This window comes from Sebastes umbrosus, chromosome 5 (assembly GCF_015220745.1).
Source record: "Sebastes umbrosus isolate fSebUmb1 chromosome 5, fSebUmb1.pri, whole genome shotgun sequence".
Taxonomy (NCBI): Eukaryota; Metazoa; Chordata; class Actinopteri; order Perciformes; family Sebastidae; genus Sebastes; species Sebastes umbrosus.
Window position 1 is genome coordinate 29,379,047 of NC_051273.1, and position 26,439 is coordinate 29,405,485.

The 26,439-nt window shown below is 41.9% G+C and overlaps 1 protein-coding gene and 1 long non-coding RNA gene across 2 annotated transcripts in view; both read right to left on the minus strand.

Moving 5' to 3' along the window:
* The window catches only part of LOC119487925, a 32,600-nt gene extending 27,133 nt beyond the window's left edge, over positions 1-5,467 (minus strand). Inside the window, exon 1 of the long non-coding RNA XR_005206823.1 lies at positions 5,371-5,467. This is a non-coding gene — a long non-coding RNA (uncharacterized LOC119487925). The remainder of the gene's footprint in view (positions 1-5,370) is intronic.
* A 10,201-nt stretch (positions 5,468-15,668) lies between these two features.
* mettl11b (methyltransferase like 11B) lies at positions 15,669-26,184 on the minus strand. Its single transcript, XM_037771018.1, has 4 exons — positions 25,800-26,184; positions 20,427-20,599; positions 16,853-17,105; positions 15,669-16,557 (listed from the first exon to the last, which is right to left on the minus strand). Exons 1-4 carry the CDS (start codon positions 25,999-26,001, stop codon positions 16,301-16,303), a joined length of 885 nt encoding a protein of 294 aa, XP_037626946.1. The 5' UTR covers positions 26,002-26,184; the 3' UTR covers positions 15,669-16,300.
* Between the last annotated feature and the right edge of the window lie 255 nt (positions 26,185-26,439).

Sequence of the window (26,439 nt, forward strand, 5' to 3'; positions counted from 1 at the left end):
CTCAAGCGAGTTTCTGTCTTTGAGATTTCTGCCTCCACCCTGATACGATGGAGGTGAATAACATTCTGTTTATGTGCTCACAGCATCGAAAAATTACATCTGAAATATTCTTCAGTCGCGTCTCTTTCCAGAAACACCCCAATGTCTGAGCAGTTTTCATTGGGACTGTATTTCTACCGCAGAAACCGTTTACAGTACTTCCCCCGACCTTATCGTTGCATGAATTGATTTGTGGCCACAAGGGGGCGTAGGAACTCCACAAAGAGCTGCTAAACACAAACCTCTGACATATTATCACCTTATAAAGATGTTGCGCCAAACGTGTTAGCAAACATAGACCTGTTAACAGATCCAGCAGACACAGAGCAACGTGATCGGTTAATCCAGGAGAGGTGTTTGTTTCCACCTGATGAATGTAAGTCCAATGCCCACTCTCTTTTAGCTCTGTTTTTGGTCTCTACCAACTGCTGAGGGAAATCTCTGTCTCTTTAGCTGCTAAACGCTCCACTATGTTCACCAGCTGCAACTAGTCTCTAACTGTGTCTATCTGTGGTTTGCTGCTGAGCAGGTAGAGTAAAGTGAGTTTATCAGAGCTTGTTTGATGAGAACAAAAGTTTTCTCTCCGTGGGTTTTCTCGTCACTGGGAGCGACCCCTTTAACATTACACACATTTTGTTCATTGCTAATATAAAAGATTTGATTAGTGGAGCTTTAATAAAGTGTTTTACTTTATAATAACCACACCTTGCAGAAACATTGTGGGAATAATTGATTTTAAAGAATTTGGCAGTAAACATTCGAAAACGTTGCCAATGTGGAGTTTTACAGAATAGTCCAATTACAACAGTTGGCGAGTATATGCGGCTTGCTCTCACATCGCCGTATAAATGGCATTCACACACACCAGGCTCCGCGGAATGAAATTGAATAATAAACTGTTGGCATCAAACCGCAACTTATTATGAAGGCCGAACCCCCACCGGCAGAAATGAGCTCTGCCTCCCGAGATCAAGAGACAGGAAATACCTGCCGCTGAAGGGCCGGCTCTCTCAGGTCCCAGCAGATTTACTGGAGCAGCTAATGGCTCCAGCAGCGGGGCCTGTTTCTCTGCCCTCCTTCTCATGAATACATCACATCACACTCGCACATGGGCCAAACACACACACACACACACACACACACACACAGGCAGATATACACACATGTATACACAAAGGTATTTTATGCTTAATTACAAGAAACGTTCTGCAAAATGAACCTTATAAATAAAAGTAAACAAGTGTTAACAGGCGTTTAGATCAAAAGGCACTGCGTAAGAGATACACAAGGGGTTGCATAGGTGGGGGGGTGTTGTACCAGGTACCAATGACACAATGAAATTCAATCCAGGAAGTCGAGTTTGAGCAACAGATCCGTGAGTTTCAAGGTTTATCAGATGCCAAAACACTGCAAGGTGGTCAGGCTGGTCTCATACACTGTTCGTAGCTATATCTATGAAAACTAATGCACTGTAATTCGTATATATCCCACGAAATTCGCATGTGATCCACGTAATCGTGAACCAGGAATTATAAAGAGCAACAAATGCCATGTAGGGAGGAGGTCGGGGTGGATGGGTTGGTCAAAAAACATCGGACTTTCACCCAGGAGACCCACGTGTGAAACCAGAAGTCAACGTTGATTTATTTGTCAGGAAACTTCCGTACTTTCGCAACTCGAGTCATTTTAACCCAAACCACAATCTTTTACTAAACCTAACTAAGTAGTTTTGTTGCCTAAACCTAACTAAGTTGATATTTTCCTAAACCAAGTTGTTTCCTGTGAAGACAGAAGTTTATTTAGACAAGACTGGAGCGAAAATTGATACGTGCGTCACGTGTTACTGGATATTCGTAGGAAATCGCATGAAAAATGGGGGATAACTTTTTTTAAGATATCATACGAACCGTTGTATGAGGATAGATTGAGGCAGTTTATAATACTCTGAGACTTGATCTCTTATCATGACGATCATGTGGTAGCTAAACAGTAGAAATATGCCGTTCACAAGACAAAGTAATCTACCAGGAATGTGCACTTGCGTGTATTTGACTGGCAGCATCTTGACTTCGGAAGTTCACTTTGCCACAATTCGTAGGGCCATATTTCAAATATCAAACAAAAAAGTACAGTTTAGTTAGTGTTTACGCCAAATTCACACCAGGCAGCGGCAAAGTGCGGCTCGCCGCAATAATTACATTTTTCTGTGTCCGGGAGACGTGTTCATGTGTTTCAGGCGGGAAGAAATTCTTTGCAACATGGGTCAACATGTCACAGGAGTCACATCTGTTTACTGATTAGCTGCGGGTCCTCTCTGGCCACACTTCGCCGTTAAAGTTAAACTTCTTCCAACTTTTGTTTGGCCGCACTTCGCCGCAGAATCAAACAGCCGCAGCTCGCTGAGCTCGGGATCAGCCGCCGCAGCTTTTCATAGACATTGCATGGCAGCTCGTCGCAAGCTGCACTTCGCAGTTGCTCGGGTGAAATTAGCTGTCAGATTAGAACCCTATATGCAGTTTGAGGGATTTCTGTGCTCTCAAATCAGTTGGGGGAATGAATATAGAAGAGAAACAAAAGAAGAAAAGGAAAGAGAAGGAAAGAAATAAAGAATGATGAAAAGAATGGACAAAAGAAAGGAAAGAAAAACAGAAGCAAGGAAAGTAGGAAGGATGATAAGAGTGATGTTTCATTTGTTTTTCACATAGACTGTATAAGTGGACATAGTCACCGTTACGTCACCCATTGGTGTGTGGACTGCCATTTTGAAGCCTCGAGTCCGGCATTTTGGCCGTTGCCATTTTTTTGCAACCAAAAGTGACACAAGATGGTGGAGCTAAGTACAACTGAACACTGAATACGACATTTTTAGACGACCAAAATGTTACAGTTCACTTTCATGAACTGAAAACAAACTGTGAAAGGGTTAAAGATGTAAGACGAAAACAAAGACGACACCGGAAAACGCCGTGGAAGCGACCTGTCAATCACAAGGTAGCCACGCCCTAAAACACACCCAGCTGTATGGTCTATTTGACTCTAAATGGGACCATCATTTACTAAATGAACATCATGCTGTATTGAAGAAGACTTTAAACTAGCAATTGAGACTATAAACTCATGTTTACAATGTTTACTGAGGTAATAAATCAAGTGAGAAGTAGGGTCATTTTCTCATAGACTTCTATACAATCAGACTTCTTTTTGCAACCAGAGGAGTCGCCCCCTGCTGGCTGTTAGAAAGAATGCAAGTTTAAGGCACTTCAGCATTGGCTTCACTTCTCAGACCCGGAGATTGCCTACTGGTTTTTCAACAAAGTACCTCCAGTCATCAGATAAATGTAGTGGAGAAAAAAAGTGCACTTTTGTCTCTGAAATTTCAAGAAAGAAAAATAGAATGTCTGGAAGTAGTCTAGAAGCTCAGAACTGCTGTGAGCTACAGAACTTATGTAAATGCACCGAGTTACTTTCCACCTCTGATGCACAGTCATTCAACACGCTCATAGGCTACACACACACGCACACTTGACTCCTCACACACACTTGACTCCCCGAAGACACAACACACTCCAAACCTCTGCCTCGCCTGGCTCTCTGCTCTGACTCACGTAGGAAAAAAAGATTTAATCATGGGAGTAAATTGGCTCGGTGGAAAAATGATTCGTCGGGGCATAATGTGCATGTGCGAGCCATTTCGACTCATTACGCCGTGATCTGAAAGGTTATGGAATTGAAACCAGCATGAGGGACGAGGCTTCCAAGGGCACCGAGAGCGCCGAGCCCCGAGAGCGGCTCCACATGTTGTCAGACAACACGCTACCACGGCAACGCCGAGGGGGGGCAGCGGCGGCATGAATTGCGGGTAAATGTAATTGGGTGGCTCTGCTCTAAAAACCTCAGTCAGAGGAATGAAATGAGGTGTTTGTTGTTCCAAATTACGCTGAATTAATGTATACACTTTCGCTTACCACACACACGCACGGATGCCATCATCTGTGGTGTTTGTTTCCAGCTGTGATATACTGTGTGTTTGTTTACAGGAGAACATATACCACATGGCCAAAAGTATGTGGACATCCGAAACATTCCACTTGTGTAATAGTCGAACATGTGATTGTAACATCATGGGCATTAATGTGCTGCTAACAACATCCATCCACCCTTCTGGTTTCAAAATACGTTTGTCACATCCTCTAGAACAACATCGGACGCCCCTGTCAGCACGATGACGTGCCTTCTAGAGCATCACTGCTAAAAAACAAATCTGTTTTATGATGTGACAACGCAATGGTTAAGGTTTGGTAACGTTTAGGAAAAGATCATGGTTTGGGTTCAGAGAAATGAAGCCAACACAGAAGTGTCAAAAACTGCGGTCCTTTGAATTCCCACTTGAGGCTGGCTCCAAAAGCGAGTCAATCCCCACAGACCCCCATGTTAAAATGTCCAACTTTACAGCAGAAATAAACAAGTTCACAGCCTGGTACAAAAAACGGTTTTGTTCTCTATAGCTGATTTCCCCGTTCATGACAACTTTAAGGAGGGTGTATTTTTACATAACTCACCCGTTTACATTATATTAAGCCTTAAAGTTCGGCATAATTGAGGGCGTGGACGCTTTGAGTGACATGTGGGTACCGTACCTGGTTGTTAGCTAAATTTTGCATAATGCAGTTTAACATTAGTGTTGGATCATAGGCAGAGCAGAGGTCACACTAAGCCAGACAGCAGCCTGCTACACAACACAAGAGTCACAGACTCGGAACAACAACACACAACCACATTAACTCTCCTGCTAAAGTCTCCTTCTTATCTAACCCCCCAATTTCCCTTGTTTCCCTTCACCAACACACCCCACCACCTAACCGCATGATGAACCAAGGCGGTGTACAAAGAGAAAAAATAAGTATATACCTATAAAACACATCAAAAAGACAGTATCTACCCCGTCGCCCTGCTACCCAGGAATCCCATCATTATAGACATAAACCAACAGCATTCACACTTAAAGGAATTAGATAAGTATGCTAATTTCCTCCATCATCTATAGTGATATCCACAGAAATAGCCAAGAGTATACATAGGCTAACATACAGTATATGTATATGAAATAAACAAAGAATGCACATATGGTAGGCCTATATTATGACATGTGTATGTAGGCTATTAGTTAGTCTTATTTACAAACATGAACACACGTCTTGTCCTCTATCTTAGGTTGTTGAACGAGCCACCAAACAAACATTCATGGGGAAATTTTTACTGCTAATGGCAGTTTGTAGGCTAGATAGCTAATTAACTGCTCAGCTGCTGCACATTAACAGCATGATAACATACCTGCAAATGTCACTTTGGTCCAGGATATGCTGGTGTGGCCTTTACAACACCTGTCTGCCCATGACATGGAGGCTACAGCAGTTTGTACTAGGCTACTACCAGCTACTGCTGTCAATCAAACACAGACAGGGACACGCCCCTCCAGCCTGCTGAGATGAGAAGGAGTGGGCTATTTCTGATATTTCCTCCCAAAAACTGTTTTTGTTTCTTTTTTAATAATAGAAAACTATTAACAATACATTTAAAAAAAACAAAAAAACACTGATATTATTTCTATAAACAAAGAAATGACTAAATGGAGCGAGGCTTGCGAGCTAGTTCAGACAGTCAACACCAACTGCACTTACTCTCCATATCATATAAACCAAACACACCCTCCCAATTTGGCGGTCTATTTAAACTGCAAAAAAATCCCATCTCTCCCTCTGCCTTGTCAATGCCGCCGCCGCTGCCATGCATCAGTGCTCTTTCCACAGCAGCCATTTTGACATGTCATTGCAAGGTAAACACAGGTGTGATTAATTGCGGCCCTGATCCATTTAGGTGTGCCAAAGCCCTATGGAAAGGACGCTGGGTCACGGGCGGACACGGGTCTTGGGGTATGGGGTATAACACATATGCAGCGTAACTGAAGCTGCAGTCGTGTGTTACGATTGGCTCAAATTTCGGCGAGTGCAGACTTTAGTTTACTGACTAGACAGATTTTACTGCGCATGTGTTATACCCCCAAAGATATGACTCGTTATTGACGCGTGACCCAGCCTCCTTTCCAACGGCCTTGGGTGTGCCAGGGTCCTGGTATAGGGCATGCTGGCTCACTGGAATGACTGTGACACACTAAATAGAATGGCACGATAATTCATTTTATCAGTCACACCTGTGTTCACCCTGCTATGACATGTGAAAATTGCTGCTGTGAAAAGGGTCTATTGCTGCCGCCTCACAGCAACAGGGTCGCAGTTTCAAACCTGGCTTGGGGCCCTTCTGTGTGAAGTTTGCATGTTCTCCCCGTGTTAGTGCTGATTTTCTTGCCGGGTTCTCCAGCTTCCTCCTACAGTCCAAAGACATGCAGGTTAATTGTTGACTCTAAATTGCCCGTAGGTGTGAATGTGAGCGTGAATGGTTGTCTGTCTCTATGTGTCAGCCCTGTGATATTCTGGAGACCTGTCCAGGGTGTACCCCGCCTTTGAGGTCGGAGTCTAGACCCCAAACTCTAACTGTGTTCTGGTGAAATAAACATTTAAAGTTGTCTGACTGACTGAAATGTTTGACTTACCAAAGTGTTGTATAGTTGCCCCAATCTATACCTTAACCAATTTATTATTTGTCCAAAACCTTAACCATGCTGTATCATTAATAAGACCTTCATTGGAACCACAGAAAAAAATATCCAAAAGTACCTAAGAGCCATGTTGTATTATTTACAGTTTTTTTTGTATTTGATCCTCATTGCAAAAGTACATTGTGTTAAGACATTTGAAAATGTTTAATATGCAGTAGAATTAAGGTAATTAGTCATGTTGCAGAATTTCGACTCTTTGTTGTGTGTTTTCCCTATTAAGACTTGTGTTCCTCTAGTCTGTCCTGCTATTGGACAATTTTGGGTCTGTCCCTTTAAGTGTGATTAGTGCAAGTCATTAGGCTTCAATGGAGCAGGATGGGGGAGCAACAATTTTTCTCACCACAGATTGTAGACTGTATTTCATTTTTTTTTTCAGCAGAATTGGTCAGTTTTTGAGAATCCATCATTGCATATGATTATATTTTTGTTCATTTTTATTTTCGTAGAATAAACCACTTCGCGCTCACAATATTAGCCTCATCATTGGATAGCTGACCAAGGAGAGTGAGTGTCTACAGAAGGCAAGTGGAAGTTGGGCATGGTAGTCTACATGAGTCAGAACCCTCTACATTAAGGTTTATAACAAGCTGTCACTACAGTACCAGAAGCATATGGATGGGGGTGTCCACATACCTTTGGCCTTTGTGTGTAAGAATGAAGTTCACTGTCCCAGTTCAAATTGAAAATTTCCCCAAAATTTCCAGTTTTGCTTTAGGATGATGAAGAAGGAAACAAAGATGGACATAACTACGGAAAGAAGAAGGAAGTATTTGAAACAAACAGAAAATAGCACATTTCAATAAAAGAGCTGTTGTTTTTGTGTTGTGTAATATATTTGGAAGACGGACAGACATACACTGCAGAAATGTTACACCAGTGTTTAACATTATGTAGGCCTCAGGGTCTGGCTCTGCACATACTGTATAGCCAAGAACATACCAGCCCTGCGTTGCTCCATCATAGTCATGGTGAATCACACACACACTAACACTCCAGCTCCAGATGGGAATAAATTCCTCTTTTTTTTTGTTTGTTGTTGTGAGCAATGCTTTCCGTCGCACGCTGCTCAGCAGGAAGGTCATTTTTGGGAAGAGAAATGATTCCTCCTCTTGGCATTGCACAGTTTCTTTTCCAGTGAACACAGTTTTAGAAATCTTTGGGTATATTAAGCTGAAGGTGGGACCTATACTGTATGTATGGCTGTCGTCATTTTGTCACCCTTTGTTTGGCTCACAGATTAAACCCTCACAGTAAGCAGCCACCTGATCCAGGCTCCAAACCCACATTGTTGCATGAAATATTACATGTTCGGGGGCCGGGCCTATAAAAAGTCTGTGTAACTAATCCCTGCCCTAGAGTTTAAGGAGAGCTGAGTGGGGCAAAAAAAAAAGAAACACCCTCAGACCCTAGACGACATGCTGGGAGAGTGCGTGGGCAGCCAAAGAAAAAGCAGCCCAAAAATCATCAGGTCTGTGTTTTTTTGTTTTTTTTTCAGTGACATGATTTACTATGAGAACTGGAGATGAAGAGAAAGCACATTCCTCTGGTGTGGATTCTCCCAGGGAATGGAGGTTAGGCTCGCTCCTCTCGCCGTCTTGATGAAACCGTCCCGGCTCCAGAGACCGACTGAGGTTTCTCTCTGCTGCAGATTCCACAAAGACGTCAGTGTGTTCAGGATGAAAGCTTCAGGCTGTCTGAGCTGATGTCTCGGCTCTGGAAAATGACCCCTCTGCTGCTTCCTGGGGGTGTTCACCATCTTCACATGAGGGTGGACCATCCCTCTGTGCATCTCTACAACAAGAGTAAAGACTAAAAGGCTACAGCACTGTTAGCACCCCCTACAGGCTGCACTGTTCATTACACCCCACAATAAGAAAGTACTGAAAACAATGTAACATTTTGTTATGTTTATGTTGTTTAACTAGTAATAGGGATTGACAAGGTTGATCCAGAGGGTGGCACAAGAGGAAAGGTTCATTAAAATGTTTTTTTTTTTTATGAATAAAGTATAGGGTACATAATGCAGAGACAAAATTCTCAACAACCACCAGAGACGCGGTTGCTGTACCTCCTTGGTCAAGTGTCCTGAACTACAGCACAGGTGTTATGTTGTAAAGATAGATGTAGATGTCAATCTATGTAGATGTGATAGATGTCTCTCCCACCAGAGGTTGGACCAAGTCATTGTTTTGCAAGTCCAAAGTAAAGTCCCAAGTTCTAAATTTTGAGTTTCAAGTCCTAAACAAGACATAAGGTGCTCTTCACCAAATGTAATGCCATTTTAAAACAGAGTCTTAATATATTCAATTTACAAAAATCATAAATGTTTTTAAAAATTTGTATTTATTTGGTATAACAAGTGCGACTGAATTTAATCATAAAAAAAAAATCTGGGGAATCAAGTGTCGGGCTTGAGGGAAGGTATCAAGTCCAAGTGAAGTCACGAGTCACTGGTGTTAAAGTCCAAGTGAGTTGCAAGTCTTTTTTCATTTTGTCAAGTCGAGTCTTAAGTCATCAAATTTGTGACTAGAGTCTGATTCGAGTCCACACCTCTGTATATTCCCCTTTGAACATTTTCTTGCCGCTATCATTGAGAAGCTTGAATCTGAAAGTCCACTTTCAGTAGTAGAGACTTATATAATGATCTGTAGGAGACTATTCTCCCCATTTATTTCACAAAATTGTCCTCCTCACACCTACACACCTCACAATAGACGCAGTATATTTGTGCGTTCAGTTGACTGTCCACAAGTGATATATGTTTTATTTTGGTTGAAGCATCATGTCAGGCAAGAGAGAGAAAAGGGAGACTGGCATAAAAATGAATGAAACGTAATTATTACTACTTTGAAGGGACTTTCTAAATAAAACATACTGAAAAAAACTCAGTATCACTCAGGTAGTGGCCATGCAGCCGATTTCTGTCACGGCCCCTCCTCTGTGACGCCTGCCCGCTGGTGTGAGTGTGTTTTTATTATTTTTCTGCCTTTTAGTGTGAGTGATATGTGCTTGGTGGGTTTTGGTTTTGTCTGTTTGCTTGTTTCTCTCCCTCATCTTGTCCTCTCTCTCTTTCTCACTACTCACCTGGACACAATCTGCAATCAGCCCACCTGCCCACCAATCAAGCAAGCTCAACTTCACGTCATAAACCCCGCTCCAACACCAACAGCCAGTCTCCACCGGATTGTTGCCATTCATGGTTTGTCATGTGCAAGCTCTCTTCCTGCCTGCCTAACACCACACATCCACGGAACCCTCCTTTTCCCCCTCACCACCGCCAACGCCAGCCTGCAATATCAAAAACTCCTGTAATAAAATAGTTACCTTTTCACCTACCAGTTGTCCAGCGTCTGCATTTTGGTCAAGCCACAGAAATCCTGACAATTTCCAATGCTAAAATGTCGACAGTGTCCACAGTGACAGAATTACGGTGGTACTGAGAGCTCAATGCACTTTGAATTAAGAAAATACATGCAAATAGACAAAACACAAGGAAAATAACATTTTCACTAATTTGACAACACGTTTAGAAAAACTTCTGCACAGTGATAAAACAAAACCACATACAGAAACGTTTCTGTATTGGGTTGTGTTTTCTCACTTTGCAGCATTTTTTTTCTAAATGCTTTGCATGTGTTGTCAAGATGTTTTGTCTATTTACATGTGTTTTCTTATGTAAGTTGCAGTGCAGTGCACTGACCTCCCAAAGCCACCGTACAGGATCCACGACAGACTGTTCTCATACTTCGTTCGTAGCTATGTGTATACCTACGAAAAGTAATGCACTGTAATTTGTATATATCCCACAAAATCAATTTGTATGTAATCCACATTATTGTTAACCAGGAACTATAAAGAGCCACAAACACTGCATAGGAGGTCGGGGTGGATGGGTGGGATAAAAAAACACCAGACTTTAGCCCGAGAGACCGGCGTTCGTATCCCGTGTGAAACCAGAAGTCAACGTTGATTTCTCATGTAACTAACGTACTTAAGTTACACCACTTCTGTTTCAGTTTTTTTTAACCCAAATCACAAGCTTTTCTTAAACCTAACTAAGTAGTTTTGTTGCCTAAACCTAACCAAGTCGATCTTTTCCTGAACCTAAGTTATTTTGTTGCCTAATCCTAACCAAGTCAACCTTTGCCTAAAATTAAGTAGTTTTGTTGCCTGATCCTAACCAAGTCGATCTTTTCCTGAACCTAACTAAGTTATTTTGTTGCCTAATCCTAACCAAGTCAATCTTTTCCTGAACCTCACTAAGTTGTTTTGTTGCCTAAACCTAACCAAGTCGACCTTTGCCTAAAACTAAGTAGTTTTGTTGCCTGATCCTAACCAAGTCAATCTTTTCCTGAACCTAAGTTGTTTTGTTGCCTAAACCTAACCAAGTCGACCTTTACCTAAAACGAAGTAGTTTTGTTGCCTGATCCTAACCAAGTCAATCTTTTCCTGAACCTAACTAAGTTGTTTTGTTGCCTAAACCTAACCAAGTCGACCTTTACCTAAAACGAAGTAGTTTTGTTGCCTGATCCTAACCAAGTCAATCTTTTCCTGAACCTAACTAAGTTGTTTTGTTGCCTAAACCTTACCAAGTCAATCTTTTCCTGAACCTCACAAAGTAGTTTTATTGCCTAAACCAAGCCAAGTCAATCTTTTCCTAAACCAAACTAAGTAGTTTTGTTGCCTAAAACTAACCGAGACAATCTTTGCCTGAACGTAACTAAGTAGTTTTGTTGCCGAAACCGCGCCAAGTCAATCTTTTCCCAAACCTAACTGAGTAGTTTTGTTGCCTAGACCTAACTAAGTTGTTTCATGTGAAGACAGAATATTATTTTTAAAAGACTGTATGCATATAACGAGCAAAAATTGACACGTACTGCTGAACATTTGTGGGAAAATGCATGAAAAATAAGGACTAACTTTTTGTAAGATATCATATGAACCGTTGTATGAGGATACTTTGTCCACGATGTGTAGCAAATATCAAGCATGTGTGATTGGAGGGGACCCTCCCCCAAGACTGTTGTGATATTCTGGAAGTACTTGTCTTTAGTACCTCCTTTTGGAAGAGTTTTGGATTGGTACCAATAGTCTTTAATCCTTAAAAAAAATGCAGAAGTTTGAGCTGTTGCCTTGAGAAACACCGGTATAGGCGCCACCATTTTAATTATCTTAAAGTGATGGGTCGTCGATGATGTCGGCGTACACCGCATATGTAAGATTGGTTTGGGGATTCCAAGCAAACCAAATAAAGTATTTATTTTGATCATTTTATTATAGTTACGGCTGTGGCTTTAGGTCAAACGGTTCCCAGTAGTGTTCTGCATGTTGAGGCGATCACACTTAGTGTTGGTCACTACATCCCTCTGTGGTCTCTGTCTTCCTCCTGTCTCCGCGAGCTGTCTGAGATATACTCTGTCTGGAGCCAGGCCCAAAGCTCTGCTCCGCTGACATGACTAGACAAATTAGTGTTACTCCAGCTAATATATTCAAACTGCTGCCGAGCGGCTGCGGAGGACATTGAGAAGTATTAGAAATGATAGCTTTGACTGTCAGCGACGCTAACCACTCCTGAAAAGGTGACAGCACATTTGGCTGCTATTTGCTGCGGGAGAGAAAAAAAAATACCTAAAAGTTTAACTTTGGGGCATTTTCATCTTTAATTCATACGGGATGTGGAAAATGTGTTTGGTCTAGGCACATCTCAAAAGAGTCATTCTTACGAGAGGAACACGCCGTAGAGATAATCTCACGCCATCGCGCCTTCGACACTTTGATGATTTTGTGCTTTCTCGGTGCCAGTCGACTCATTGACAAACTACCCTTTCATGAAAAGCTCGGGGAGGAACAACTCCGCGCCACTCCCGTCGAGCTCTTACGCACGCAAATGCTGAATATTTGAGGCGACTCCTGGATGTGTTTTATGCAGACAACATCTGACAGGCTTGAAATGAAGCCAGGGCAGATATGAAAGCCGGCACTGTCTGTCAAAACCAGGAAATAATCAACCCCCCCGTCCGCCTCAGGGGCCCAGCTGAAAGTCATTAGCCCCAAACAATGTACTGCTTCTACTGTTAGTCTGAAAGAAAATAATAATAGTAATAATACTTAGGAGAATTACCATAACGATCTGAGAGGATCTCAATTATCTGGTGTGTTTTCAGCCCACTCTGGAAGATTGCAGCGCGGTCACTGTCAGGGGCGTGGACGCCGGGCTGCACTGTAGGAATATTTAGAGGAAATTGGTCAGCACTTATGTTCCAACCTTGATTATAATAGCCAACGGTGATTACCCATCACTAATCCTATTAGCCTTTGTTTGGAACACGGGATGAAAAACATTATATATGAGAAGAGCGTTTCAAAAATCATAAAACTACATCCATGTGCTTTCCGAGTTTTATTTTTGAAAAACAATGCTGCACACTAAAATGTGTTGACGCTGTGCTGGAGAGTGGAATTTAAGCAACTTAGTCTGTGCACAACATAAATTAATATAAAAAGTACATAATCTATTTAATCTGCAATATTACAAGCAAAAGTATAAAACACATACTTACATAAACACTAATGTAATATTTACACCTGACCAACCTGTACTAAGTGCACTGAATGAGCATGATTTCTCTTGCAATATAAAGTGAACAGTGAACTACATGCTGAGCTGAAAGGTGACATTTATAATTAAGACCTCATCTCCACCTGGTGTTAAAGGTACAGTGTGTAGGATTTGGGGACATCTAGTGATGTGGTTGCAGATTGCAACCAACTGAATACCCCTCCACTCGCTTCTCCCTTTCCAAGTCTGCGGTGAGCCGTGAGTGCAAAACTGTGGTAACGCCGTTCGCCTCGCTCAGAGGACATCCATAATACTACTTTAGGAGCAACAGAAGTCAGACGCCGGCTAGCGCTACCACGGTTTTGCACTCTGCGTCTCATGTTACTCACGTCACAAGCGTGTTGGAGAACTACGGCGGCCTTCAGGTAACGTAAAAACACAAAAGGCTCTCTCTAGAGCCAGTGTTTGGTTTGTCCGTTCTGGGCTACTGTAGAAACATGGCGGAGCAACATGACGGACTCCGTGAAGAGGACCCGCTCCCTATGTAGATATGAAGAGCTCCTTCTAAGCTAACGAAAACACAACGATTCTTAGTTTCAGGTGAATATACAGTAATGAAAACATAGTTATGAATATTATATTCCATGTCTGCTAATAGATCCCCTGAAATGTTACACACTGTACCTTTAAAATGCGATCTGTATCTGGATATCTTACCTGGAAAAGAACAGGTTAATGCAGATGTAAATGCAAACAGCATTGCAATTGGAATATCGGATCAGATCTAGAGAAATGCAATCTGTGGCCAAATTCTTAAGAAACAAAACCTGCCCCCCCTCCTCCTGCTCAAGCTGCCTGTTAGACAGCTACAGATGAGCTCTTCACTGGCCCATACACCATGGATGTATTAAGAGAGCTTGATACGGCCCTGCCTGCGGTCCAAAAAAGCATCAGAGCACCATTATAAAAGAGACATCTGTAAAACTGTTGACAGGAGACCTCAAACTGCAAACAAGGTTCATTATTGCTCTTTGTATTATGAGTTTCTAATCCATGAAGGTTTCATATTTGTAAAACTTTCCCAGAGCCTACATGTGCTGTGGGCCGCACAATGTGGAAACAAACCTTGGAAAATGTTTTTGGCTTGTGCACTCTGCGAGCAATTTAAATCTAAATGTGTGGGCGCCATCTTTGAGTCCGGTATCCAGTTCTTAAAACACGTCTACGCCATAAAGCAGCATTGCTTCAGAAGACTCTCAAGGGTCTGCAACGACCTGCGAGACAAGAGTCACATAACCAAGAGGGGTAGCTGAGCTAACACTAATGCTAGTAAGCTTCTCCACTGGCTCTAATTATTACAGTGAAACGGCTTTTACACCAAAAGTGGAAGTTCATCATTGTTCATTATTTCCAATGGAGAAATTGCGCTCTCAGTCACAGCATCGCGCACATCAATTTTCTGTCAGATTTTGCACACAAAGTTTAACCTAAAGTTACAGTGTGTAGGATTTAGTGGCATCTAATGGTGTAGTTACAGATTGCAACCAACTGAATACTCCTCCGCTCACTCCTCCCTTTCCAAGACTGCGGTAACGCGAACCATCGAATGCAAAACCGTGGTAACGCCGATCTTAATGTCCTAAGGTTATCCTTACCATAATAACACTACTTTAGGAGCAACAGAAGTCAGACGGTACCACAGTTTTGCACTCTGCGGCTCACATTTCACAAGCATGTCGGAGAACTACGGTGGCCTTCAGGTAACGTAAAAACGCGAAAGTCTCTCTCTAGAGCCAGTGTTTGGTTTGTCTGTTCTGGGCTACTGTAGAAACATGGCGGAGCAACATGGCGGACTCCGTGAAGAGGAACAGCTCCCCATGTAGATATGAAGGGCTCATTCTAAGCTAACAAAACACAATTCTTAGTTTCAGGTGGTTATACACTAATGAAAACTGTTATGAATATGACATTCCATTTCTGCTAATAGATCCTTTGAAATGTTACACACTGTACCTTTAACTGAACTTTGAACCTTTCATATTTGCAGTAGAAATCCACCTGGAAAAAGACTTTGGTGTATAAAATCAGTGGAGTTTCCCTTTAATATTGTGAGTTGCTTTATGGGATTATGTGCTGCTCTTCATTCTGCGGTCTGAAACGACTCAGTAACGTTAGCCGAGTTAGCGAGGCTACTGATATGTAGCCCACGGGTATCTTCAACTGTCTCCGTCTGTCATGTGACCTTCGCTTTGCAGGTTGGTGGCTTTCTCTTTAGAGTCTCCCGCCTTGCTACCTTTGACCTGGGATGCATGTTGCGTGTTTGTTGACAGGTCCAGCTGCTCCTAGCTGACTTGCAGATTGAGATCCTATCACAGATGTCATTATCCAGATAACGTATCCAGATACAGATCGCATGTTAATCGTGCACGAAAATAGAAAGCAATATTGTTTTTTAAAGAATTCGAACATGATACATTATTGCTGATGATATGTTGCACTTGTGCTGTAACATGTTGGATTTCGTCAAAAACGGATACAAATCATTCACTCAGAGGAGAAACCATCTGAATGCACATGTTATTCCAATGATCCTCGTGGTTCAGACAGGAACAAGCTTCTCCCAGAGTTACACTCCAGAGAGTTGATCTTTGATGTCATCAAGATACAAACCCCGGAGGTGGTCGACTGACAATAAATTACAGTCTGGCTTTGTGGACGTGCAGAGTGCTTCTGTAGAAGGTTAATGTCCATGTAAAAGCTTTATTTCATTTCTGGGCCGAGCAGAAAAATAACTCCTGTCTCCATAAAATCTCCCCGGGTGCCATCACGCCGTCCACACCGCCGCTTCAGGATTTATCTACTGATGACATCGTGAAGATTTCTTGCTGTGTTGTTGTAGTTTTTTTTAGAGACTTTTAATCACAAATCTAACTTAGACAAAAGAGGAATAACACGTGAATTCAGCTTTAGGTTTTCCTCTTTTTGTCAAATGGAGCGACAACCATCTTTTAAAAGTAATAATGTCACTTCTACTTCATGGCAATCATCCAGACAGGCATGATGACCTCAGGGAAACCTTCCTGCCTCTCCACAGCCAGGACCTCCAGGCCGGCCTTGGCGATGATGCACTTCATGATGTCCAGGTGGCGGCTGATGCTGCTGTCGATGGGGTCCAGCTTGCAGCCCTGCCGCGCCATATTGTCCTTCATTATGATGACGCCGTTTGGACGCAGACTCTTCTTACAGCGAAACAGGAAGTTCATCAGGTCCTTGTCTGTTAGGTGGCCTGAAGAGAAAGACGGATAAGGAATGAAGAGAAAAAGAAAAAAAACAACCAATGACAACTGAGACCTGTCCCTGCAGGGATCTTTGTTTCCATTAGTTTTCTTACTGATGTACGCCAAAACTTGCCAAGGTAGATGGAGTCAACGGAAAACCAAGTTACACTATTTCATGCAGCGGTTGACCTATTGCAGTCTAGTAGTCAAGCCAGGCACTGACATAAAAAAGAGAAAGATTCTCTTTTATATTTTCATTTATTCGCCAAACAAGCAAAAAAGGTCAGGAATCCTCGTACTTACATGCCACCCACTGCATCCAGATGACGTCATACTTGTTTTTTGGAGGTGTGAACTCTTGCAGGTTGTAGCAGTAGTAGGTCTCGATGCGGTCGGCGTCGTCGCCGAGGTACTCCTCGTGTGCGTGGAGCAGGAAGTGCTCCATCATGTCCGCCATCTCCATTTTCTCGAACACGGGAAGGAGGACGCCTTTGGTCACGCGGCCGATCCCGCAGCCACAGTCCAGGGCGCAGTGTGTGCCGGCCATACCAGGACCCTGTGGGTAAAAAAAAGAGAGTTAGTTGTAGCAAAATTATTTAGAGGTTTATCTGGAGGATGAAGTCAGTAAAATTCCTCAACTGAAGATTGTCAACCATAAAAAGAAAAAGAGCTGGATTTCTGTTTCACAGAAAACAAAATGTCTATTTAAATCTCAGTTTCCCTGCAGCATGTTATTACTATATCTATAAGTCAGGGATGTATACTTCATTTTCTATGTTGCCAGATGTCAGGCCTCTGTGCCTCAAAATCATTGAGAGCACAAACAAGTCGACCTCAGTTCCTCAGGGCAACGAAACTATGAACTTTACCACGAGGGAACAAAGTCGCCTCACTTGAATCATGCTGGTTTTTCTTCCTTTTCATTTGGTATTCTGACCTCACTCCAACCCCTCCGCATCAGGGGCCCCACTGTGTGATTGTATGAAAGATGGGGCCCCGAGGAGCTCTGTGCTTGTTACAGGAGGCTTCCTGGTTTTTGGTGAATTACTGCCATATTGCTCCGTGCGTATGTAGCTCAGTTTAATCTGGATGTGTTCTAAATCTTTTCCTTCCCCAACACGTTTTTAATGGAGATGTCAGGTTTAAACGGGAGCTGTTCACAGCCAGGTGGGGACGGTGTGTAACTGAGCACAGGTTTGTAGAAGAGATGGTGGAAGAGAGAGAATCCTTTGGATGTTTTTGGTTTAACATTCAGGGTCTTTGTATTTAACTGAAACACAAATGTCTGGACATTAGATTCATACAATCAAAAGCAAACACAAATTGAAGCAAACATCACCGACACCAACTATTTCAAGAGCACTAAATGCAGTTCATCACTCTAAAGGCACATGTGCCACACAAGTATAAGGTGTTGTGAACCTCTTTTAGACTTGATTACGTAATGCCGTTCAACATTTCAAAGGGTCATTAGGATGGTATGCTGTCACACTGTGTCACATGGCTGTGAGGATTAATTAAAGGGAAGGTTTGTTGTTTTTCAACCTACATCTTACTGTAATACAATGTTCCGATAATTTTATTCATGCACAGCACAATCACACTCGTACTTGATAAGTATTTAATATTTCTCTGCAGCTGGGTTGCCAGGTGTACGATGATTTAAGATTTAAGGCTGGCCCACACAAATTTTAACAGATGTTGAAAATGTGAGAGATACCACACATAATGACATGTTGTTAAATTCAGCAGTTTTGTTTCTATAGTGTGAGCAACGATTTGGCCATAACAGCCCACCACACACTAACAGAAGAGTCCTGACTAAAAAAAAAACGGAAATCGGGGGGAATCGGGCACAAAATTGGCATGATTCTTGTGTAGTGTGTACCCGGCATTAGTCCTTTGTTTGATGTACAATCAATAATCCATAAAACCACCATGTCTAAAATGTATTACAGAAAACTGACCCTGGATCTGGATAAATGATCTAATCACATCTCTTTAACTTACGGCCAAAAATGTGCTTTATGAGGTCCAATGATCTTGACCTTTGACCACAAGTCCAAGTGGATGTTTTTGCCAGATGTAATACAATTCCCTCCTGAGATATCGCTTTCACAAGAATGGGACGGATGTAAGGTCACATTGACCTTGACCTTTGACCACCAACATCTAATCAGTTCATCCTTGAGTCCAAGTGGAAGTTTGTGCCAAATTTGAAGAAATTCCCTCAAGGCATTCCTGAGATATCGCGTTCACAAGAATGGGACGGATGGATGGACAACACGAAAACATAATGCCTCTGACCACGTCTGTCACCAGCACGGTGGCATAATAATAAGTGGTAGCAGCCTAATTGTGTTGTCTGCAATGATAGCTCAGTGAAACAATGTGTTGTAATAAAGCATACACTGCAACCGCTGAGAATAGAAAACTGATATTCATTGTATTGTATTGTATTAACCAGTCGTGGTGAGCTGTGTTAAATCAGGGCATGTTGTGTTTACATTAGCACTAGTGGAAAAGTAGCCGCTTAGCTGTCTGCAGTTCCTTTAAAGCATCCAGTCGTAGCAGTTTATAATTAAACTGATCCTTTAAATAACCCGGTCTCTGGGCCAAACCCATTCCCCTGAATTAACACTTGGGCTCTCCTAACATCTAAAAAAACCCTCTAGTCCACTCTGACATACATTCACATGAACACACAAAGATGCATGCGTGTTTGCATACAAAACTGTTGACACACAAGAAAATTAGAACATATTTTTAAACTCACTAGTTAACATATATCTTGTTTGCTTAATCCAAACAAAAATTGAAACGTAAAAACAACAAATCGTTGTTTACATATTTTTCGTGCAAATTAAACAACCGAGATATAACATGTTAATTGTAGAGCTTTAGAGGTGCTGGAAAGCAGATTTTGTCCCCTTTGGACAGAGTCAGGCTAGCTATTTCCAGTCTTTATGCTAAGTTAAGCTAGTTGGCTGCTGCCAGTGTCTCCATACTTCCCTTCTCATCTAACTTTCAGCAAGATAGCGAATAAGCTTATTTCCCAAAATGTCAAACATCTCCTTTAAAATGCATCCTCTAGCAAAGAACGGAAATTGCCAAGAAGTGAAAGTCAATTGTTCGTTCCATTGCAACATTAGCGCCCAGCAGCAAAGCTACGCTTCTGCCATTTTGGACTGAAAGCGACTACCTGACGTCAGTAAAACATCCGCCTACAAAGTGCCGTACAAAAGTAAAACAAAATTATTTCTATTCTATTGTCATATTTAATGTCTCTGCCGAAATGGCTTGTGTTGAACAATAGAAATATTATAGATATCATAAGCGTTTTCAGTCCAAAATGGCGTCTGTTGTAAAAAAAAAAAACACACCAGAGTTTCATCTCTGCTTCCATACTCTTTGTCCTTACAGTAGGTCAATTATACACCACATGGCAGTTTATGAAACTATAGATGTTCCTCAACAGAGAAGACTAAGAATATCTCTTCCTCTCCACTGTGAACAAATTAGTGCTAGTAAAAACTAACCATAGTAGCTACAAACTGATTACCAGCTGTTGGCACTGCTTGTTCTGTATGGGTGTTTATGAGTCTGTCATCAAGTCTGAGCTACTATTAGAAACTGCACCTCCCACATGAAACAAGGTGGAATTCTTTTTATGCAGTCAGTAAGATGAATTCCTCACCCAAAATAGATTCTGACATGTATATTAAGGGATAGCTATACCAGTGTAAATCAATATACTAGTGGACAGAAGCCACAGTAAAGTGTGTTTTAATAATGGATAAACAGCTTCTCAAATGTTACCGTATCAGGTTCCCAGAGCCTTTGATCTGAACTTGTGAGTTGGTATCTCGTGACTCACCACAAACCTCTTCAGAAACTGCCGGGAGCCCTCCAGATCAACGTTGCAAATCTCCACAAAATCTCCCAGCATGCCCTCCTCCGAGGCGGGGACGTCCTCGTAGAACTGCTGAGCTCGGTAGTAAAACTGTTTCTCTCCTTTGATGTACTCACAGGTGACTGGAAACAGCTTCACTGTTAGGACACATGGGCAGACATGAAGGGAACAGCTTTACAGACAGATTCTTAATAACTGGTCATTACTTGTTGGATGACTCTTTAAAGAGTAACTTAACACCAGGGTGAAAAGCAACGTTTCACTGTCGTCTTTGGTTTAAAGTTTCAAGCTTGTTTCACATCTGACCACAGCCAGCAGCGCTGACTATGTTTACATGCACACTAATAATCCACTATTGTTCCGACTTTGACAATGTTCAGAATATGATACGGGTCATGTAAACAGCATATTCCATTTGGATATTCTGAATTAGGCCCATAGACTGGAAGTGGACATAGTCACTGTGACGTCATTGGTTTGTGGACTGCCGTTTTGAAGCCTCGAGTTCTGCAATTTTGCTGTCGCCATCTTGGTATTTGGCCACCGCCATGTCGTTTTGTGACACGAGAGGGTGTTTAAACCAGTTTGAGGCACTTCCGCAAAGGCTTCACTTCTCAGACTCAAAGGTAGCCCACTGATTAGGACTTATTCAGAATGCAGCATTTTCTGATTAAGACATATGGGATATGCCGATATTATTCAAGTTTTAGAAGAATTCTTTGGACATGTATATTCATGCATTCAGAACTCGCTTCTCAATTGAGTTTTTTACAGCAGTTTGCGACACCCAACCTCTTGCCTGTTTACGACCAGCCCTGTGCGTTCAACACAAACCAACTGTCCGACAGTTTGCAGAGATGCATGCCAAAAAGAAAAGCCCACATTTCTGGTTGGAAGGAAAAACACACCTACTTTTAAACATTATGAAAGACTTGGATATCAACAAGTTTTTCGATATGTGCAAATATCGCAACGCCAATCTTTTCAAGAAGGTGGTTGAAGGAATGAAAGAGGGAGGCGTTGTTCGCACGGTCCAACAAGTACGCCATCGATTACATTTTTTGGTGTGAAAGTGCACATTTTGGCCTAATGGTGGAGCTAACAGAGAGGTCAGAACATTGCCAAAAACACTACAATTCATCCTCTGGAGACCATGATCGGAATGTGACCTCTCACAGACCAACCAACATCACCATCATGAAACAATACAATTGTTAAGGATGTTGCCAAATCAACGTATCCTCATACAAAGGCTCGTAAGATATCTTACAAAAAGTTATTACTAATTTTTCGTGCGTTGTACAGCAACACGTGTCAATATCCGCTCGTTTTCAAATCAAACTTCCGTCTTCACAGGAACTTGCTTAGGTTTAGGCAACAAAACTACTTAGTTAGGTTTGGGAAAAGATCGTGGCGTTACTTAAGTACGAAAGTTAAATGACAAATAAGTTAACGTTTGGGTTAAAATACGGAAGTGGCATAACTTAAGTGGTGAAGTCACGTGACTCACACGGTATACGAACACCGGTCTCCTGGATGAAAGTCCGGTGTTTTTCGATCCACCCATTCACCCCGACCTAGTCCCTACGCGGCGTTTGAGTTGTGTCTAGAAAGTAACACCTAAATTGCAAAACTCTTGCGAGACTTGCTGCCCAAGGACCTATCGTAACCTTAACCATTCGAGGTTAATGCCTAACCTTAACTATTTGAGATCAATGCCTAATCTTAACTATCTTGCGAGAGTTTCGCAGTTTGTGCTTTACCGTCGAGACATGACCCGGCGTTTGTCGCTCCTATGCTTCCTGGTTCATGATTATATGGATTACATATGAATTGATTTAGTGGGATATAGATATGAATTACAGTGCATTCCTTTTCATAGGTATATCTACGAAGGGTGTATGAGAACAGCCTGACCAAATCTAATGTTGTATTAGTGATTAAGGCAAGTAGTGAGGAATCATTTCCAACATACGACGTGACACTAGGCTGCTCTGTAAGGAGAGGAACACTGTTCACAATCTCAAAGGAAATGTTGAATGATAATTTGATTACCAGAAGACTATAAATAAGGATGTACTGTGCTTGTCTTACACTGTGCTCAGCTGTTACAAGATATAAAATAACATCTCCAATGTTGTGCATTCACACGCTTTTTCAGTCACCAATAAGCAAAAAGTTAATGTTTCTGAACCTCAAAGGACCCTTCTACAGCATAGCCAGGACCACAACAGCTGTCAATCACGGTAAATAATGTTTTTGTTTGTGTGTTCAATTATGTGTTGTACTACAACAATCCTCTTTGTCAATGACATACTGTGACATTAAGAAACTTAAGTCCTGGCTTCATAAACTATGCCAACCTTTCACTGCCTCAGCTGAAATAAATCCTGCAGAATGAACGCAACATTTCCGAAGGCTTAGATGACACGTTCCAGGCGTGGAGGGGGTGGGAGGTGGGGGGGAATGTCCGTTCGCTTGTCAAGGACCGCCAGTGGCAGAATTCATGACACCACAGTGAAACATTAAGAAGGGGGATTTATTTCCAGCAGGACTCCCTCCTCCATGCTAGAAACATCAGGACGAGGCAGGGAGCGAGGAAAGGGACTGAATGGTTCAGCACCTGGAGGTCATGCTAAAAACAAGGTGTAGAAACAGAAAATTTGTGCCGGGACTTTTCTGGCAAGGACCCACTTGGTTATGAGATGTTTGAGGATTTTGTCCTGGCATAAGGTTTGATTGGAGCATCTAAGGCTGGCAGTTACATGTCATGTGACCCCTCAGGTTCGCTTTCGGAGGAAGGGTAATTATAGAAACATCGAGTAAGACCAAGAAGGGGGGAAGACAGCGTGATGACATTTACTCCTGTCAATCCAGTGCCACCATGTTCTTCTATCTCGCACCTTCAAAGTGGACCAGCTCATTAGAAGTTGACCTTTGATGTAACAGATTGAGACATCTGATTAAACGATAAAGGGTCTGAGGATTAACGTTTATTTCTGATATCTAAGGCCTTAATTTAACTCCAGTGATAGGATAACCCTCCAAACAGTGTACAGTATACTTATTTTTGGTTTACTCCTTTTGCTTGACATTTTCTGTATTAAGACATAAAAAAATTTAAAATAAATATTGAATTCCGTCCGTCTAAAACTGCTGCGGCTGTTGGTAAATAATCCTACCGCAGCCCTCTGGCTGTCATGTATAGCACTGACTGACATGAGTTAGTGCTTGACATGCCATGCCATTAATGGTATTTGTATCAAGTTAGTGGTAAGAAAGTAAGGTGCCTTTGAGCCAGAATGGTCAACCGGTCAGGATCTCCTGTTTCTGCGGCTCGTGGTCTCATGATGGACTAGTACAAACCCTGCAGAGGATTGGGTTAGACCTCCTACAATGAAGAGTATGCCATGATGAAGAGCTTGTTATAGGCTTGATAATTCACTGACCAGTATATGTCACTAAAAATTCTCCTGGTGCTTTTATGGTGCATCTTGCAGTAAGAACAAATAAACATAAAGTATGTAGTAAAAGAATTTGATAGTGCACAAATTCAACTCGCCACATTCTTGCATCATACTCAGTGTAATACTAGCTTTTGGTTCTCAGTGTATTTTCACTTCCACACAAATTTATGTTATGATCCCTTTGTTTGTTTTAAATGAATAGTTTTGGGTAATACTCTGATTTGCTTAATTGATGAGAAGATCAATATCCATCTCATGTCTGTGTGTTAGGTACAGAGCTGAAGTCATGACGTGGTTAGCTTAGCTTTTGACATAAAAATAGCCTGGCTCTGCCTACCAACAACTTTTTTTGAGGTTTCAGGGGGAGCTACATGCTGGAACTATTTTTTGACAAACAACAGTTGGCGCCATGACTGTATGCAGCTTCCTGAGGTCTTGTCATCACAGTGAGGTTGCCAGGTTTGGTACCATCGTGTCTGTGCAGAAAACAAAATCTGTGTTCCCTGACCATAACAGCGCTATAGCTGGAGAAGCTGCACAGAAGTGCTGGGGGGATGGATACATTGTTGTTTAGCAAGAAATAGTTCCAGGATGTTCACTCCCCCTAAAACTAAAAACATTGTTTTTTACATTTCTGTTTGTGTACAGATTAAACAAACAAACTAACTAAAAAAAATTAGTTTAGTGGTGTTGGTAGGCACTACAACAGTGTCAGGTTAGATTAGGGATGCACCGATCCGACTTTTTCAGTCCCAATATCAACAGTGATACCTGGGCTTTGACTTAAACATTGCTTCCTTAACTTTGTTAAATAAAAATGTAACAAATAGATACATAGATATAAATTTAGTGAATTGTTATTTATTATTAAAATAATAAATCGTACACCAGCAAATTGGTAAACAATCTTCAAAATTAACAGGAATTACAATTCAACTGTAACCCTTTTTAATGCAGCAACAAATTGGTCAAAACTATGGAATTAAATAGAATTTAATAAATCGGCCCCATGGTCGTCGATACCCGATTCAGCTATTTATGTCAGTATATCGGCTCGATATCCGATATCGATATGGGTGCATCCCTATGCTAGCTGTTTCCCCTTGGGACTAATCCCAAGTGCAATCACATCATGCATATGTACATCTTTACATTTTAAAATGATGTATGCATCTCTGCATGTGCACTCTTTTTCACTCCTACATGAAGTGGAGACAGCATCATAAAACATCCACACAGCTTTTGATTCGAGTATGTGGTATTTAAGAATATTTTAAATGTATTATAATGTAAGATTATATTTGCAGCAGGTCAAGTCAGATTATTGGTTGGCTATTCCAGAGGCCCCAAAGCTCATTATTCCTAGTGTTTTTGATCCCATTGTTTTTAAGTATTTTCCTACCTTCCAGGTAGCCATCGTTTTCAATTAATTTCATTATATGTGAATCTCTTTGGACAGGTGATCAATCACAGTCACCATCGGGTCTGTTTTGATTTTTCTAAATCATTGTGGCATTATTATGGGTGATGCAGTACACAGTTTTCCAATCAATGTGCATTTTCAAGTGCATTACCGTGTGATGAATATGTGACTTTAACTAAACTAATTTAGAACATGGTGTTTACTGAACTACAAGTTTAAAGCTCCCATATGTTATTTTTCATGAATAGAAACGAATGAAAAACCTTTGGAAATAAATCATTTTTGTAGAGTGATTTGTACTCAACCAAAACATGCAAATCTCCAGCATGCTTCTTCAGCTTCGCCCAATCCTCAATAGAGTCAAGGGTCAAGTAAAGGTTGTAAACCTTGTCCTCTTGACTGTGAAGCTGATGTGTGGTTGGATCGTTGTGTGGCCCTTCTTCTTACCCACGGGAATCTTCTCCAGCAGGTACAGGTAGCTGGCAAAGAACTCGCTCCTCAGCGAGTGGTGCAGGTGAAAGGACATGCTGTGGCGACACATGGAGTCATCCGTCTCTTTCCAGCGATCCTTGAACGCCTGGTGAGCGGCCTTGTATTCTAAGTTGGGCGTTGTTGAACTCTCTCTATCATCTTCAAGTGAAATCTCCATTTTGGCTGTATATGCACCTCACGGAGCAGTGCGGTTATCCAGAAGGTGTTTGACTGAGCAATGGCAGAGGAGAGTAACACTGAAGTGTGTTACGGCGCCTGTTTGGGACACTGTTACTCCAGCTGCTGCTATATCTGTCTAGCTGAGTGTTCAACACGTCTCTGTCAGCGTTCGAGTGATCGGCAGAGATCTTTTTCACGGGGCGGTGCTCAGGACGCTCTGCCAGATTTACAGATCACCTGCTAGGGACACTGACTTTGGAGGAGTGAGGGAAGGGGGGCTGTGGTCTGCTGTCTCAGGACAGACAGAGGCGACTGCATTTCAGGCTGCAGATTCCAGCAGCACATGAGAGTCCATACGTCCGACCTCAAGGTGTTGCTGCCATATAATGTGGTCCTAAAATTAGCAGCGTCTTCTCATGTTTGTATACATTGCTCC